The sequence below is a fragment of the Berghia stephanieae genome, chromosome 2 (genome assembly GCF_034508935.2).
Source record: "Berghia stephanieae isolate SIO BIC M18660-M18661 chromosome 2, UCSD_Bste_1.3, whole genome shotgun sequence".
NCBI classification, from domain to species: Eukaryota; Metazoa; Mollusca; class Gastropoda; order Nudibranchia; family Aeolidiidae; genus Berghia; species Berghia stephanieae.
In genome coordinates, this window is record NC_088361.1 from 38,195,971 (window position 1) to 38,213,470 (window position 17,500).

Genomic DNA, 17,500 nt, shown 5'->3' on the forward strand with positions numbered 1-17,500 from the left:
AAATTTAATGTGCAGTTTAACTAAACGAATGTGGTTAGGGTTAATTTGACATTTTATTGTACACCGATTGGCATTTTCTGTGACCCTTTGCACAAAAAATCTGGCAACCATCCAAACCTGACAGCAAATGCTCTATCCAAGTTCATTATTACTTTGACCTTTGACAATGTCACGAGCATTTGAATCCTCGTCTTTCGTCAATGTTTCAGTGTACAGTTGTTGAGAATTAAATGCCTGACGCTCATCCTCTGCCCCTGCTTCCCTTCATTGCATAATATAAACAATAATATGTTGTTTTAAAAAATATTATTTATGGCATTTTCCCGACCTTTTTGTGTGATTATTTCTAATAATACTAATCAGTTTATTATTGTGAAAAAAAAATTCCTGCAATATTTTCGAAGATTGGCACACAAATAAAGATGCTATGCTGATATTGACAATGGGTAAACCTCAGGGCAATATCCTGGGTAACCCCCTGACTGCAATGTAATATTCATGAAATAATCGCGAATTTTTATAGAAGTTTTCATAAAATAGGTTCGTTTTCATTCTAGTTTTTCTCTCGTACAATGAAATTATCATTTCTACATGAAATAATTAATTGTAAGATTCCAGCCCTTTCAGAACGGCGGCTATGTGGTCTAGTGGAACGGAACGTCCATGGTTCGAGCCTTGATCGGCGCATAGTTGAGTCCTTGGAAAAGGCTCTTTACTCACATTCTTCCGCCGCACTCATGTGTAAAATGAGTACCTGGCCGTTAACAGCGTTGTGTCTGTCCGAAAAAAATTGTAATTCGCCTCACAGGCGTCATGTCCCGTCCTCCATATTAAGTGTTGCTGATGGCCAGGGACCACATGTAAAGCGCTTTGAGCACGTTTAGTGGATTTTGCTCTATATAAAAGCTCAATGTTTTTCCCTTGCAAACAGCATCATTAAATGGTGTGGATGGGTGGCCTACCGATTAGTTTTATTTTCCATGTCTCAGGTGCGTACCTAAAGGTTCCTCTATTCCCAATCACTGAAGGCCTAGGCCCCTATTGTTTGTTTTGTCTGTGGCGTCTTTGATGATGGTTTCTTATTATTTGCAGCAGGACTGCGAATTCAAGAGGCAGAGATATAGGAAAGGTATAATGTGTACCTTTCTCATATTTAATTCAGACATGGTGTTTGTTGAGCACGTACCTCTACCAAAATGCGCTCCGAAGGCTAAACAGCACGTCATCACTTTTAAAACACCAAATTTTTAAAATGCTTTGTTAGTCCCTCTATATTCTTTTATGTTGTTGTTTTAATAATAATTTTTTTTACAAACTTTGAGACTTTTGATTTGCATTTATATATTGTAAAATTGATTATGGTTTATTTTTTTTTTTAGATTTTGCCATTTATTACCAAGAACTTTTTTCTTCACAATCATTCTAAAACTATTTGTTTTCCAAAGTATTTCTCATTCCCTTCTTCTTTCTTTTGTCTGTTCTCAATATTTATGTCTACATTTGATAGCATTTTGTTTATTGCCGTCTTCATTTTGTCAATTAATTAACGGTGCCTGTAATGTTTTTGAACACTTAAGGTAATTCGCCCATTGCACTTGCATAATTACATGAACCGTAATTTGCATTTCATTTTATTAGCAAGTGAATGAGTCGCTTATAGGAAATGATTAGGAATTCCGATGAAATGTTCTTCTCTCATTTACATAAACCTACACTGAGGCAGGTAGGCATGTCTCGAACTGTTTTTAAAACGGAGCTCGTTAAAAAAACAACAACAAAAAGAAATAACAAAAAAAAAAAAAAAAAAAAAAAAAAAAAAACAAAACAAAAAACAAAAAACAAAAACAAAAACAAAACAAAAAACAAACAAAAAAAAAAATAACCAAAAAAAAATAAAATATATAAATAAATAAGTACCAAAAAAAAAACCCCAAACAAACCCCAAAGAAACCAAAACCAAAAAACAAAAACACAACAAAAACTTGAGCTTGTATTTAGCGCAAAATCTACTAAACCTGTTCAAAGCGATTTACAATGGGTCCCTAGCTAACAGCAACACTTGACATGTAGGACGAGACATGGTGCCTGTTAGGCGATATCATAATATATTTTTTTTCAGAAACAGCGCTGTTAACAGTCAGGTAAATTTTTTTTTTACATCTGATTTCGTTGCGAGAACTCAACTTTGCGCCGCTCAGAGCAGGGCTCTAACCCAGGACCTTCCGATCCGAATGCGAGTGTCATACCACAATAATACCGCATAGCCGCACAATGAAATTGGTGCTACACTGCTCCGCTGTGACTATGAAACCGTAAAGCAGCTTTTAAAACATGTTGTTTCTTGGAGGAATCACTGGTTATTTGGGCTTTGTAACATAAGCTAGAAGTTTAAATAATAGACGCTTCTGCCGTTGATCCTTGGAACAATGTTGCCAGTAGAAACGGTGCCCTATAAATATAAAAACTTTGGCCTTCTTTATCAACTTTGGTTTCAGCCGGTTTCAGTTATACCCTGTTTCCCCTAGCAACGCTTATATATATAAAAAAAAAATTCTTTCCCATCCTATATTTTAATTCGCGGAAATGACATTTCTGTGGTTTTCGTGAACACGTCACCTATATTACTCAGCAAAAGCACAGTTAAATCTTGCAAACCACAGCCCCGTAGGTTGTGTTTTGTGCAAGCCTTTATCAAATAACACGCGACTACTCCTTCTTTTGTCCAATTTAATTATCACAGGTTTCATTTTTGATGGGGATCCCCCCTCTCTCTCTTCTATTGACAATGGTAACTAAACACCAGACCTGCCAACTACTTCGAAAAACTCATAGAATTACGAAATTTTGACTCCAATTTCAGAACGTCAAGAGCATCTCTAAGTCATTAAAACTTATTGAAAATGAAAGTTAATGCCAGAGTGCACAATAGTAAGGATTTTGAAGTGTTATTTAATCCTTGTGAGGGTAAATTATTGGGTCTATAAAGTTAATTTTAACAACTCCTATTTTTATATCCTAAAAATTTACCGATTTTTTAAATTTTCGAGTAGGCAGGTCTGAATAAACCCAACTCGTTTTATCAGCAGAACCAATACCACCTGCTCTTTTCCTTCACCCCCCCCCCCCCCCCCCCCCCACCTTTTCCCCGAAGCCACTGGCTCCTTTAAAACATTGGGGTTTTTTTTAACCCCAAACAAACGATTTGGAGCTGGAGAACGGTATCGATATCAAGCCCTGCCCCCCACCTCTCTCTCTCTCTCTCTCTCTCTCTCTCTCTCTCTCTCTCTCTCTCTCTCTCTCTCTCTCGTAAATTTTATCCGTCGTGAATGAAAATTTTTGCTTTGGTTTACTGTTATCTACACATAGAGTTTTAAAACAGTGGTAAATTAGAAATACTGTCAGTGCCGGGGAGCCCAATGACCGGGCTGTTCTACTGAAGTTTCGGTTTCAATTTCAAATTTTAGTTCTCTATAATGGCATTTACGTTGATATGATAATGATGATGATGATGATTATTATGATGATGATGATGATGACGATAATAATAAAATTTATTAATAATAATAATGATAATAATAATAATAATAATAATAATAATAATAATAATAATAATAATAATAATAATAATAATAATAATAATAATAATAATAATAATAATAATGATAAAACTAATGATGATGATGATGATGATGATGATGATGATGATGATGATGATGATGATGATGATCATGGTGATGATCATGATGATGATGATATTATTATTTGGATAAAAAGGGTGATGCATCAGATATTCAACACTCACTTCAACTGAATTATCTTATCTGTATATTCTGCATTTAGGCTAAATAATCTAAACTGTTTATCGGTTCTAAAACGAGTGACTTTATCACCTTTGAGATCCCTTAGATTATCTGCCTTTGTAATGAGATTTTGATGCCACACGGAATGCCTCATGTCTAAGACATAATATCACACCACCGAAAGGAATCACTGCATTGCACATTGTCTCCTTCTTTCACCTGGAAGTCTATTTTATTCTACCTGCATTGCTGATTGTCATTTTCTTTGTTTTTGTTTTTTATAATCGTAAACGATTCATTACTCCCTCTCTTTCTCTCTCTCTCTCTCTCTCTCTCTCTCATCACCCCCCCCCCCCCCCCCCCCATTTTCTCCCTACATTTCTCGCTCACTCACCCTTTCCCTCCTATTTGTTTCCTTTTTATTCCTTAGCCCTTCGCTTCCCCTATTTCCCTCTTCCTATCACCCTTTCCAAATCTTCTCCCTTTTCTTCCCCCCTCTCTCTCTCTCTCTCTCTCCCTCGCTATTTTGATATTTGTAACTTGACCAGCAACGCCCCACGCTCTCTCTCTCTCTCTCTCTCTCTCTCTCTCTCTCTCTCTCTCTCTCTCTCTCTCTCCCTTTCTCTCTCCTCCGCCATCCCCACCCCCCCCCCTCACCTTTCTCAAAAATGGTAGCTAGTATTTGACTTTAAGGAAGGTTTGACTTTTTCCAATTATCAATGGAATATAAACAATTAAAAAGAATAGAAAATCTGGATCAACAAGAGGTGTTGACTTTAAGTAGATGTTTACTTTAAGAGTGTTGATTTTATGAGGATTCCATTGTACATTCATCACTCCAATTGATAGGTAGGGAGGGGTGTATGGATTAACTCAACGTTATATATTAAAAAAAACAAAAACAAACCAAAATGACCTTTATCACATGAGCAAAGATGCGCAACACATGCGAACGTTCGAAATGAGTGAGTTACTTCTCATTCCACAAGAAACATTTACCAGCATAATCTACATATCTAGTCAAGCGAGGGAAGAATTATATGTCAATGTTTAGAATAAATAGTAAATCATAGATCATCCCTCCCTTGACTTAATACCCTTTTTTTTTTCCTAGTCACTTGTGCCGCTTTACTATTTATTACTTAATTTGGTATGCTAAAAAGTTATGCAAATTGTACTGCTTGAAGCTGGAAGAGGTACACGACAATGACGAAATAGAATTGTAGTGGCTCCAATTTAAATTCACGAACAGAAATGATGTGCACATTTCGGGCTATCTCACATTCGTCTTTAGTGATAAGTGAGTTATTCATCGTGATATATTGATGAAGGGAAAACCCGAAATGTCCACATAATGTGTCTTTTATAATGTTATTGGAGCTTCTATTCTATTCTTTTATTGTTATTTACTTATATCTTACAAATCGATATTAACAGTCCCTTCCCACCCCTGCCCAATTGATTATGGTTAATTGTTAAATGTCAGTAGAAGAGGTACTGTATAGAGGGCTTTATGCAGATATTGGTGATAGAATGGCTGAACCATAATTGTTCACAAAATTAAGCAAAATAGAATGAATATCACGCAATCAAATGCTTCAATAAGATGTATTGATTTACACTTACGAAAAGAACTACCACATTGCTATGTTTTTACTTATTTTGAAAAGAATATCTCCGTCTTTCTCTCATCCCCCCTCCCTCTCCTTCCCTCCATCTCTCTCTCTCTCTCTCTTTCTCTCTCTCTCTCTCTCTCTCTCTCTCTGTATCTCCATCTCTCCATCTTCTAAGTTTGCCAATTCAGGAGGCAAAAATGTACAGAACTTTAATGCAAGCACATTGACCAACCTCTTTCAGAGCGCTGAACTCCAGTAAAAAGACGTTATGTACTTTTCCCCGTTTAGAGGTGATTGGAAAATATACTGAGGGTTTATAACATTCTGAATTCTGTAAATATACGAAAAATTGGCAACCTTGCTCCTCTCTCTCTCTCTCTCTCTCTCTCTCTCTCTCTCTCTCCCTCCCTCCCTCTCTCTCTCTCTCTCTCTCACACACACACACACACACACACGACACACACTGCCCCCACCAAAATTGACGCACACTTTTTCTCGTGATGAAAATTAACGTGGTATCTTCACATTTTTAATTGATTTCATATTACATATCTGTATATTCTGTCACCCAATATTTGTAACTGTCGACCCTTCACCCTACTACTATCGCTGTGTGTACACAATAGCTTCACAGTCCGAGCCGTTCGTGTCCAATACCAAACTCATGTAGCTGATACCGAGGAGTTTTGGGTAAATATTTAAACATCAACTACTTGGCTAGAGAAACAAGGCTTACTTCACACTCGGGAGAGTTTATTTTGAAACTTGAGGTCCGAGGTTTCGGAGAGCGATAGAGACTTGTCAAATTTCAATCTTTACCATTTCCTTTAATACCCTTCGTCACCTGGGTGATATAAGATCACACTATCAGGTTCCAAAGCTGTGGGGTTGAACCATAGCGACCTAGATTATAGAGTTAGGCTAGAGATGGGCGTACCTAGTAATGTGTGACCCACTTCCTCAAAACGGTGATATGCCGGAGTAGAAGAGATGCTGAAATTGGAATCTAGTATAAAAAGTATTGAACTGCTATAACTCGGTTTACAATTTGTGACCCGTCGCATGTAAGCGGTATTATGGCGGGATGAACTGGATGCTGGAAATCGAATGGGGATGATCTATCTCACCTTTCCATGTGCTCGAGGTCATTGGTCACATTGCAAAATGTGCTCAAAGTGACCCACATAGCGAAAAGTATTCACAGCTTTTGAAATATCTAACATAACGAATGGTCATTTTTTTTAGCTTGACACACGGGTATGTTTACAACTTTCATAAACAAAGCAGCGTGTTTACATTTGATAAGAAAGATCCAATCGTTGGGCATCTACAAATCATGTGATTGATGACTCAGTTTAACGAAGATATGAATATAGATCGCTCCCGTTGTTTTCACACCATAGTCATGAAACTCGAGGTCAATGTCTCTTTATTTTGGTGTAGAATAAATCCAGTGGAATCCTGATTTAATCAACACCACCGAACCAGAAAGATTGGTTGACTTGAAGAGAAAAGGGTTTTTTTTAAAAACTCCTATTCATTTATTTGTCATTTTATAATAATATGAAGTTATTTTTAAGATTAGGAGCATTCTTTGGAGAGAGAGAGAGAGAGAGAGAGAGAGAGAGAGAGAGAGAGGAAGAGAGAGTGAGGGAGAGAGAGGAAAGAGAGAGAGAGAGAGAGAGAGGGGGGGGAGAGAGGAGGTGGTTGAGAGAGAGAAAGAGGGAGAGAGAGAGAGAGAGAGAGAGAGAGAGAGAGAGAGAGAGAGAGAGAGAGGAAGAGAGGAGGAGAAGAGAGAGAGGAGAGAAGGGGAGAGAGAGAGAGGAGAGGGGAGAGAGGGTGAAGAGAGAAAGAGGAGAGAGAGAGAAGAGAGAGAGAGAGAGAGAGAGAGAGAGAGGAGGAGAGAGGAGTGGTTGAGAAGAAGAAGAGAGGAAGAAGAAGAAGAGAGAGAAGAGAGAGAGAGAGAGAGAGAGAGAGAGAGAGAGAGAGAGAGAGGAGGTTGAGAAAGAAAGAAAGAGAGGGAAAGAAAGAAAGAGAGAGAGAGAGAGAGAGAGAGAGAGAGAGAGAGAGAGAGAGAGAGTGGGGAGGGGGGAGGGGGGGGGAGAGGGAGAGCGAGAGGGGTTATAGCAATAGCCATAAATGAGGGAGGTACTTCAGCGACACCCATAAATTAAGTCGAGATATCCACCATTCATTTTCTGATACTTACTCTGCTCTCTCTCTCACTGTCTTCCAATACATGGTCCATTCAATTTCTTGTAGTAGGCATTGACTCTATGGTAGTAGGTCACAACTCAGGCTTTGTCCGCGGTAAACCATTTACAGGTGAATTATTAGAGCAGGTAGCTTTTGCCTGGATCGTATCTTATAAATAAATGGGGTTGGGGGATATAGTATACTTGATGTGACCGTGGTTTGCTTATCTATGTATAAGATAATGATGGGCATTTGATGGACTTCAAGAAGTACTTGCTCATTGCGCAGTAAACAGTTGGTTTCAAGTTCGAGTCCCAGTAGTAAGCTACTGATGTGACCGTGGTTGCTTATCTATCATAAGATAATGATGGGCATTTGATGGACTTCAAGAAGTACTTGCTCATTGCGCAGTAAACAGTTGGTTTCAAGTTCGAGTCCTAGTAGTAAGCTATGAAAACTGACTTTCACTCTTCACTATTGATTTACAATAACTGGTCGTCTGTACCTATACTGCACCTTAAAAAATATATATATTCAAACTCAATCCTCACTGCTAAACTTGCGTGGTCTCACGCGATTTCAAACATTCATGTACTCGGATATGCTTACTCTCTTTTTTTTTTTATATACAAACACACACACACACACGCACGTGCACACACACACGCGCGCGCGCGCAGGCGCACACACAAACGAACACGCTTGCACACACACACACATACACACGCGCGCACACGCAATAGATTATATCATCTGGCTTAAAAGTGACTCTTAAACTCCAACACACAAATACAACTACTGCAAAGACGACGACAGCAACAACAATAACATGAAAACAATAAAAAATAAATCAAAACGAAACAACAAAAGAGACCCGCAAGAACAAGAACACAACAACAATAACAACAACCACAACAATAACAACAACCCCCCCCGGACAATATCAACAATTAAACAATAAAAAACAAAAATAACAAACAATACAAAAATATTATTTAAAAAAAGGTGGTCTCGAGACAAAGCAAAACAAAACAAAAGTGTTCTTTTTCATCGTTGGGTATGAATGGCAGAGACGAACGTCTAAAAGGAGCCGGGTCCACCCAGATAACCACGAGATGAGAGGGGCGTGAAAGTACAAATTATCAACCATTTTGATTTGTTACTTTCTTGCATATTATAATAATTTGGAAACCAAGACATGGTTAAGTGTTCATCAAAAGTACTTTTTATTTCAAAGTAAATAATGGATTCTTCCTATTTTGTTCCTTTTGCTCCATATTTAATATTGGATACTTTTTTCTGTGAGATCGATCACAATTTTAATTTTTAATATTCCCTTGACATGATTTTGACATTTAATTTAAGACTAAAAAAGAACGTATATGCGCATATTTTTCATTGTAATAACAATAACAACAACAACAACAACAACAATAATAATAATAATAATAATAATAATAATAATAATAATAATAATAATACTAATAATAATAATAATAATACTAATAATAGTAATAATAATAATAATAGTAATAATAATAATAATAATAATAATAATAATGATAATAATAATAATAACAATAATAATAATAATAATAATAATAATAATAATAATAATAATAATAATAATAATAATAATAATAATAATAATAATAATAATAATATTAATAATAATAAAAATAATAATAATAATAATAATAATAATAATAATAATAATAATAATAATAATAATAATATAATAATAATGATAATATAGTAATAATAATGATAATAATAGTAATAATAATAATAATAATAATAATAATAATAATAATAATAATAATAATAATAATAATAATAATAATAATAATAATAATAATAATAATGTCCTCAGACCAAAATTAAATCGAGTTTGTATTTTTGTTATTCACCTTGATCTTATTGTGTGTGCGCGGTGTTCTGAGACGATCAGATGAAGTGGAACCCCTTTGTTGGAGTGTAAACATTACATACACATTAAAATCGTTGCAGGTATTCGACTTTACATTGCTGTTATTAAAGTCTGTGGAAAGGATTCGTTTGGTGCTATATTATAATCTAGATACCAACCCCACTACATTATCTCGAACTTTGAGAGATATATGCTGTTGATAAGCGTCGGATCTTTAGTGTTTGTAATTAGTCGTGTTTTTATTTTATTATTGTGCTTGCGGACAGTTGCTTTCAATCGGAGTTTAAACCCACAATTAAAATTTTAAGAAAAAAATACTGTTGGTGAAGAGTGTAATTTTAGTGCTTTTAACCCGCGTTTTTTTATTTGTTAAAAAAAAATGTTTTTGGTGCTAACTAATATTCTGTTATTTGCTTTCAATGGGACTTTAACGACTAAATTGTGATTGATTTAAAACTATTTGATTATATAAGAAGTGAATATATTATATTATCCATTATTACGTGGGGTACTTTGGGATAAATGGTTCAAAAATGTATTTAAAAAAAAATGCGGCGAGTGAGGATCGAGGTCACAAACGAATAATGCCTCAGGAGGCAAGACACTGTCTACGAAAAAAAGTGCGATGTCAAAGAAAAACAAAAAAAAAACGGATTCCGATCTCATTGGAAGTGTAAAACCACTCTTCCTGAGGACTTGATTCATGCCTTGTGTAATTTATCTTCAGGTTTCAGCTTGATGGCCTCTTATTTTCTAGTTTAAATATATGCTGGTCGTCAATAAATATCATCCACACTCGGATCTTTTACGAGAACGTGCCTGTGACTAAAATAGTTCTGGCACCTTATGATTAAATCTATTCATTATTAGTCCTCTGAAGAACTGGTTTCATAACACTTTCAAGGAGTTAGGAATCGGAAGAGTATGACGAGGTGTGACGACACGACCTCTCTACCCTATTCCACGCGCTAATCGATTACGATACAGGGGCAGATGGGTCGTCGCCTTAGAACTGCTTTATTCCATCTCCAGATATTCTTGTTTTGAGAAAATGTAGTTTAAAGTTTTGGATCAAAGTTTGGTTACTTATTTATTGTCCGATTTTGATGCGAGTTTGCAAGGACCTTAATATCATAACACTCTATCATATCCTTTATTAAAATAATGATTTAAACTTTTAAAAACGTTGATTTTGAAAAAAATCAGTTTTGGAGATGGAATAATGGAGTCAAAAACTTGAACAAACTTTGTGCTGCTTTATTCCATCTCCATAACTTCAAGTCTCAGAGTAGCTTTTATTCCATCTCCAATTCATGATTGTTAAATTTGGACTACATTTTTTTCTTCTTTTGAGCAGTTCATTCTTAGTAGTAGTAGTAGTAGTAGTAGTAGTAAGAGGAGGAGTAGGAGTAGTAGAGCCCATTCAGAAAATAACCGTAAGAGTATGAGGTTATCCATGCCTTTAGAACTGGATTACAATCCAAAAAGACTTTCATGCGATAGACAACACGTCATGTAACCAAAAGGTGCAAAAAGAAAAAGAAATATATCGATACCAGTTGAACCTACGTGGTGCAAAGAGCAACTAGAAATGGAAATAATGAACAAAGCAAAGTCCGATTTCAAATCAATATATTCATATCAGATCATTTTATTATTCAAATCAATATTTTCATATCATATCATTTTATTATTCAAATCAATATATTCAGAGCATATCATTTTATTATTCAAATAACAGAATATAATACCTGCTTCCATGCAAAAAAAAAAAAAAGAGGAAAAAATAACAATATAAAAACCGGACCAACTTGATTAACAATAAAAATTTTTTTTACTTTCTAAGTTTGAAAATTGCCACTAAATTATAAATACTTCATTAACATTATTTCAAATTGCATATAACAATTATCAGGTATTTACCCCATCACTCACTCTCCATATCTCTCTCCTTATACTAACTCGCACCAGTTATGCGACTCCTAATCAATTTTATTATATTTAAAAAGTCATGTCATATTTCATGTTTATATACTACTTATTCAAAATTTATGTGGGTTATGACATACATTATGCATTATGTATAAAACTTTAATAGTCAGAATACAGAAACCTATTAAGAGTATTATAGGATGTAAAACAACAATAAAACTGATAACCAATAATAAGTCATGAAAAGTTAATACTAGCAAGAGAATAAAGCGAAATTAATGTATTTTATGTATTGCTATAACTCCTGATCTGGATACAGATTACATTGTGAATTACCTACTTCAGAACAGTTTCAACGAAAACTTTGTCTAGTTCGGGAAAGTAAGGAAGCATAGACAATAAATCTTTCTTCTTGTCATCAGGCAATCGATTTTTATTTAATACATTTAATTTTCTCCCGTGCTTCTCTGAAGCCCTATTATGATTTGAACAGCCACGTTTTCTAGTTGACAGGGTGTAAGGGTCCCGTCTCACACTTACTGTCGTCCATTCTGGTGACTGGTGACAGGTTTTATAACTAACTGTGCCAAGACTTTGACATAGTTGTAACTGGCGTATCTTAGTAAAAGGCACACGGCTAAAAACAAACTCTTGTTGAGCATAGCTCGGAAAATCAAAAAAGTCCCTCATTTGGATTACTTGACTGTTTTTTATTGTCTTTAATTTTTTTATCAATCCAATATGACTAAAAATTTCCTGATGTCTGAGATGACGCTCAATTACTGAGTGGACATTATCAACTTCTTGAATGGAACTGTGTCCAGACTCAAAATTTCTGAGTAATAATATCAATATTTTTATTTTTCTTAATAAACAAAGAGAGAGCAGTTGACATTACAGAATTTCTATTCTGGCAAACACAGGAGTCTGACCACAACGTTATATCAGACAGAAGAGGATGGTCTTTCAAAACCTCTTCAAGAATTTTAACAATGGCACTGGCCATGTTATTGGCAGCACGACCACCAGAGCCCTCATGCCAAACAGCAAAATATGCCTTTTTACTTAAAGACAATGTAGCAGTCATATTAAAACTGACTAATTTTCTTTTATAAAAAAATTTGAAATGCCACAAACCGGCAAGGGGAAAACATTTTCAAGATCAAAGCAGATTACTGCTTTTTCTTTACTATTCCTATCCCTCTCCCTCTCATGTTTTGTTGATCTGTAATTTTCAACATGCTGAACTAGCTGTTCCTTCTCTTTATCACCTAATCTCATGTTTTTTTCTAACAGTCTCAAAATCACTTCACCTTTGCTTGTTGAAGCAGCAAGTTCCTCCTGATTTAAATTCTTTGAATCTTTTAATACAAGTTCACATTTATCACATCTATCTTTTTTGGGAGCTAAAAATGAAATGTTAAATTCTTTATTGAAAATTTCATCATATTTATGTTTCTTTACAGGTTCTATTTCTTTTTCCACACAGAGATCTTGATACATTCCATACATTTTACTCAAATTTAGAGATTTTTCCAGATATTCTCTGCATGAATCAGCCCTACAATAATGAGAGGGGATACGGGGAAAGGAATTTATATGACTTCTCACCACGTCTAAGCAGTCATCGCTAATTTTGTTTTTAACATTCTTCCCACTCTTTGGTGGCAAAGGCACACCAGTTTCAACACATCTCCGTTTCTCATAAAAATATGAAATTCTTATTTGAGAAATATCAAGAGTTGATAAGAAAAATGTCTTACAAACTTGGACTTTTAAAGAAGTGCCACCACATCGCAGAAAGTACTTGTAGCTGAACACTTTAGGCTTTTCATTGGTTACAGCTCTGCATCTTGCCTTTTCACATCTAATTGTGTACTCACTATAAAAGTGAGCTTTTGTCTCATCATTCAGAGACCAAAACATTTTATTTATATTTTTTCTTTCTTCTTCAGAAATTTTTTCATTACATTTAAATTTACAATTTGAACAATTTTTCACAGTTTTTACTTTCTTTTCAGGAATTATTTCTTTAGTCTTAAGGCTCTGATACTCCTGACCAGCTTGTCTCTTTGTCTTAGAAACATTCCTTTTCCACTGAGTAGGGTCTCTTTTCCTTTTCCTGGTCACTGTGGGCCTGTTTGATGAAATAGCAAGAAAAAAAAAAAGAATAATCATAATCAATTCTAATTCTATCAGTATTAAAATATAGCCACTTTTTCATTAAAGGAGATTCAAGGTCTCGCAACATTTTAAGACAATATATAAGTAATAAATTCTAGCATTCAACGCAGCAGAAAAACATCCTCAACTTTAGGCGAATAAACTATAGAGAATATTCACACAAAAAATATATATAAACCTGCAAATCTACACCATCCATCTCAGAACAACCACAGATGTAGAAATATCACAGTAACATAAGTAACCGTAAAAAAGAATACACAAATAAAATAAATAAAAACTAACAGTGTGTCACAGCTTAACAAAAAAATTGATTAGTAATGAAATTATTGGATGATTAAAATATCTTACGTTAGATCGGTAGCATTTTCTTCAACTGAATTCGCCAGGTTTTCATTCTGTTCCATTGTATTTAGATCTATTGTTCGTAAGGGTTCGTCTTGATATGCAATCTACAGGTCTGGAAATAAATAGAGAATAAAAATTTTACCAGATGTAAAGAAAATACAATGTTGAATGAGAATTAATAAAGCAATAATACAATATGTCAATAAATAATTTTAGATCTTTGACTGTCATTTATTCTTATGGAAAAGGTTAATAAAAAAATATAATCCAGATCTATTGACATTAAAGCAACAACCTATTCATCATCACTAAATGCCTATAGACTCCACTTTAGGTGAATCAACTATGGAGATTATTCACAGCAGAAAATATATATAAAGCTGCAAATCTACACCATCCATCTCAGAACAACCACAGATGTAGAAATATTACAGTAACATACGTAACCGCAAAAAATAAATACACTAAAAAAATTTTTTTAAAATAAAATAACAGTGTGCCACAGCAAAACAAAAAAATTGATTAGTAATGAAATTATTGGATGATTAAAGTATCTTACGTTAGATCGGTAGCATTTTCTTCAACTGAATTCACCAGGTTTTCATGATGTTCCATTGTATTTAGATCTATCGTTCGTAAGGGTTCGTCTGATATGCAATCTACAGGTCTGGAAATAAATAGAGAATGAAAATTTTACCAGATGTAAAGAAAGTAAAATGTTGAATGAGAATTATTAAAGCAATAATACAATATGTCAATAAATAATTTTAGATCTTTGACTGTCATTTATTCTTATGGAAAAGGTTAATAAAAAATATAATCCAGATCTATTGACATTACAGCAACAACCTATTCATCATTATCAAATGCCTATAGACTCCACTTTAGGCGAATCAACTATGGAGATTATTCACAGCAGAAAATATATATAAGACTAAGACTGCAATTCTACACCATCCATCTCAGAACAAACATAGTTAGCGAAAAAAAAATAAAAACAAATAAAATAAATAATAAAAACATAAGTGTGCCACAGCATAACAAATAAATTGATTAGTAATGAAATTATCAGATGATTAAAGTATCTTACGTTAGATCGGTAGCATTTTCTTCAACTGAATTCGCCAGGTTTTCATGCTGTTCCATTGTATTTAGATCTATTGTTCGTAAGGGTTCGTCTGATATGCAGTCTACAGGTCTGGAAATAAATAGAGAATGAAAATTTTACCAGATGTAAAGAAAATACAATGTTGAATGAGAATTAATAAAGCAATAATACAATATGTCAATAAATAAGTTTAGATCTTAGACTGTCCTTTATTCTTATGGAAAAGGTTAATAAAAAAAAATAATCCAGATCTATTGACATTACAGCAACAACCTATTCATCATCACTAAATGCCTATAAACTCCACTTTAGGCGAATCAACTATGGAGATAATTCACAGCAGAAAATATGTATGACTGCAAATCTACACCATCCATTTCAGAACAAAAAAAAAGTTCTTGTGAATGAACAAATATATACTAATACTATCTAGTACTGGGATAGCAGACTATCAGTATCAGTTCCTCCAAGCAAGTGCGCCACGTCTTACCTTTCATCATCAGCATCTCTTTTTACTGTTTTATTCCTGCATGTTGAATTTGCATTCTGACATGTAAGTTGTGTATGTCACGGTCTCTTGTTCTTCGTGCGGACGGTGGAATGATGAAGTCTGGGTCCTCTGGTTCACTCAAACTTTGACTCAATGGATCGCTGTTACTGTTATCTCCATTTTCCTCCCTGGAGATAAAATCAAATAATAATATCACATTCAGACTACTTCAGTATATCATTGACATATGAAGGATAACAGGCAAAATCCAAGTAGACTGAGATATATACTAGATGTAGGCTACGACTCAACTTAGAAGACTAAGACAGATTTCTACTCTTCCACAGTTTCAGTTTCAGTTTCAAAAAAGCTTTATAAACTTAAGTTGGGATTGGATTGGTGTGCTTGAATGTATCTTGGCTTGTCGTGAACTAAGTAGACTTATCATTATGCAAGGAAATATAGTTATAAATAAGTTGCCAGCAAAATAATATCTCTATTGTTACAGTTATTTGTAACTTTGTTTGGTAGATATTTCGTTGCACACTCTCTGTCGTCTGCTCGACTTGATCACTTTGTGCTTGTTAATAAAAAAAAAAAAACATTAACCAGACAATAGCAGAATAAAAATGTCTTTAAAATCAGTTATAACTAAAACAATTGTTCTTTATTTATTAATATAAATCATGCGAATAACAAATACTACTTACATGGCATCTAACAGCAACGAAGCAGCAACAGCTGACGAAAAAAGTCGGCGTCTAGGGGCAGCCATTTTTCTTTTTCAGTCTTGTTTACAAAATATCATGTGACATTTTAGTCGCTCTCCATTGGTTAAAATGGAGATGGAACAAAGCAGAATGAATTTCACGGAAATAAAATAATTCAGATCTCAAAATATGTACATGTAATAAAGTGTACTTAATAAATAACCAGAGTTGATTTAGATTTTAGCAATATCTTCTTTCTGACTCAGTATTTTTTCTCTGGGTTTCTTACGTAGATAGCAGAGTTACAGTTACTGCCCTTTGGCAAGTTATCTCATTTTTAAGTAAATTTGGAGATGGAATAAAGCAGTTCTGAGGCGACGGGGTGTCTAATATTGTACCTGTCATATTATGCTTTTGCGTGACGATCTTCAGCGGCACATAAAATACATGTCAAGCTGCATTAACATAATATTATACTTATACACGAATCAGGAAACCCAAATTAGCATCGCTGTGTAATAGAAAAAAAAAAAAAAGAATACTTCTCATATCATCAGTCCGAGAAGCGAAATTGTTATGGTCGAACATGCACATATACGCAGGTCTGACATCCGAATGCAATTTTGGGCCTAGTTTAACATTCTTGTAATGGACAATATTTTGCGTATTATTTTTGAACTAGCAGTAAACTATACTGATTTTCCTGGTCGTCATGGACGGATTAGGCAAATATAACTGTATCATTCTAATAATGCAAAAGCATTGAAATTAAATCTCATCGTTAAAGGGTTAATGCATATAAGAAACATGTTTGTTTTATGACACAGACATTTCTGTTTTGCCAAACAAGCGGAAATGGATATCCTTTTATATATACCCCCCCCCCCACCCAAAACACAACAAAAAAAAAAAAAAAAAAAAAAAAAAAACAAAACACAAAACAAACAAATAAGCTTGGCAGACGTTATTATTTTTAATTGTTTATGAAAGTAATTGGATTTTGTGTATGGAGCAAGTATTAAATCAGTGCTTGACAACCCTTTTGGGGGGGGGGGGGGGGGTGTTGAAAACTTTCAAGTTTTACCTACCAGCCCGCACACATCCCAGTCGGCACAATGCACTAAAAATAATGAGGAAAACAACATCGTGGGGGCAATAGTTCTGATATCAAGATCCACTCATTGCA

At 34.5% G+C, this 17,500-nt stretch overlaps 2 protein-coding genes across 22 annotated transcripts in view; one reads left to right on the forward strand and one right to left on the reverse strand.

The window, feature by feature from the left end:
* The window catches only part of LOC144964833 (uncharacterized), a 298,720-nt gene that overhangs the window by 26,532 nt on the left and 254,688 nt on the right, over positions 1 to 17,500 (forward strand). Inside the window, exon 1 of one of the 20 annotated variants that reach the window (XM_078899497.1) lies at positions 9,635 to 9,765. The exons of 12 other annotated variants lie outside the window; for them this stretch is intronic. The gene's annotated coding sequence lies outside the window, so the exon portion shown is untranslated. Of the gene's footprint in view, positions 1 to 9,634; positions 9,766 to 17,500 lie in introns of those variants that run through there. 7 more of the 20 variants (XM_078899499.1, XM_078899509.1, XM_078899500.1 and 4 more) reach the window with 7 other exon arrangements.
* On the reverse strand, positions 11,163 to 16,500 carry LOC144964836 (uncharacterized). 2 transcript variants are annotated; one of them, XM_078899533.1, is made up of 6 exons: positions 16,315 to 16,400; positions 15,605 to 15,792; positions 15,097 to 15,204; positions 14,566 to 14,673; positions 14,010 to 14,118; positions 11,163 to 13,611 (listed from the first exon to the last, which is right to left on the reverse strand). In XM_078899533.1, exons 5-6 carry the CDS (start codon positions 14,063 to 14,065, stop codon positions 12,573 to 12,575), a joined length of 1,095 nt encoding a protein of 364 aa, XP_078755659.1. In that variant the 5' UTR covers positions 14,066 to 14,118; positions 14,566 to 14,673; positions 15,097 to 15,204; positions 15,605 to 15,792; positions 16,315 to 16,400; the 3' UTR covers positions 11,163 to 12,572. The 2 variants fall into 2 exon arrangements, with proteins under 2 accessions (XP_078755659.1, XP_078755661.1); XM_078899535.1 differs by lacking the exon at positions 15,605 to 15,792 and having other exon boundaries at positions 16,315 to 16,500.

Bases quoted from the DNA above. Each gene is read 5' to 3' on its own strand.
- LOC144964836 (XM_078899533.1), bottom strand. From the start codon at position 14,065: ATGGAACAGAATGAAAACCTGGCGAATTCAGTTGAAGAAAATGCTACC. The intron at 13,612-14,009 runs GTAAGATATTTT...TTCATCAAACAG, and splicing joins GAAAATGCTACCGATCTAAC to GCCCACAGTGACCAGGAAAA.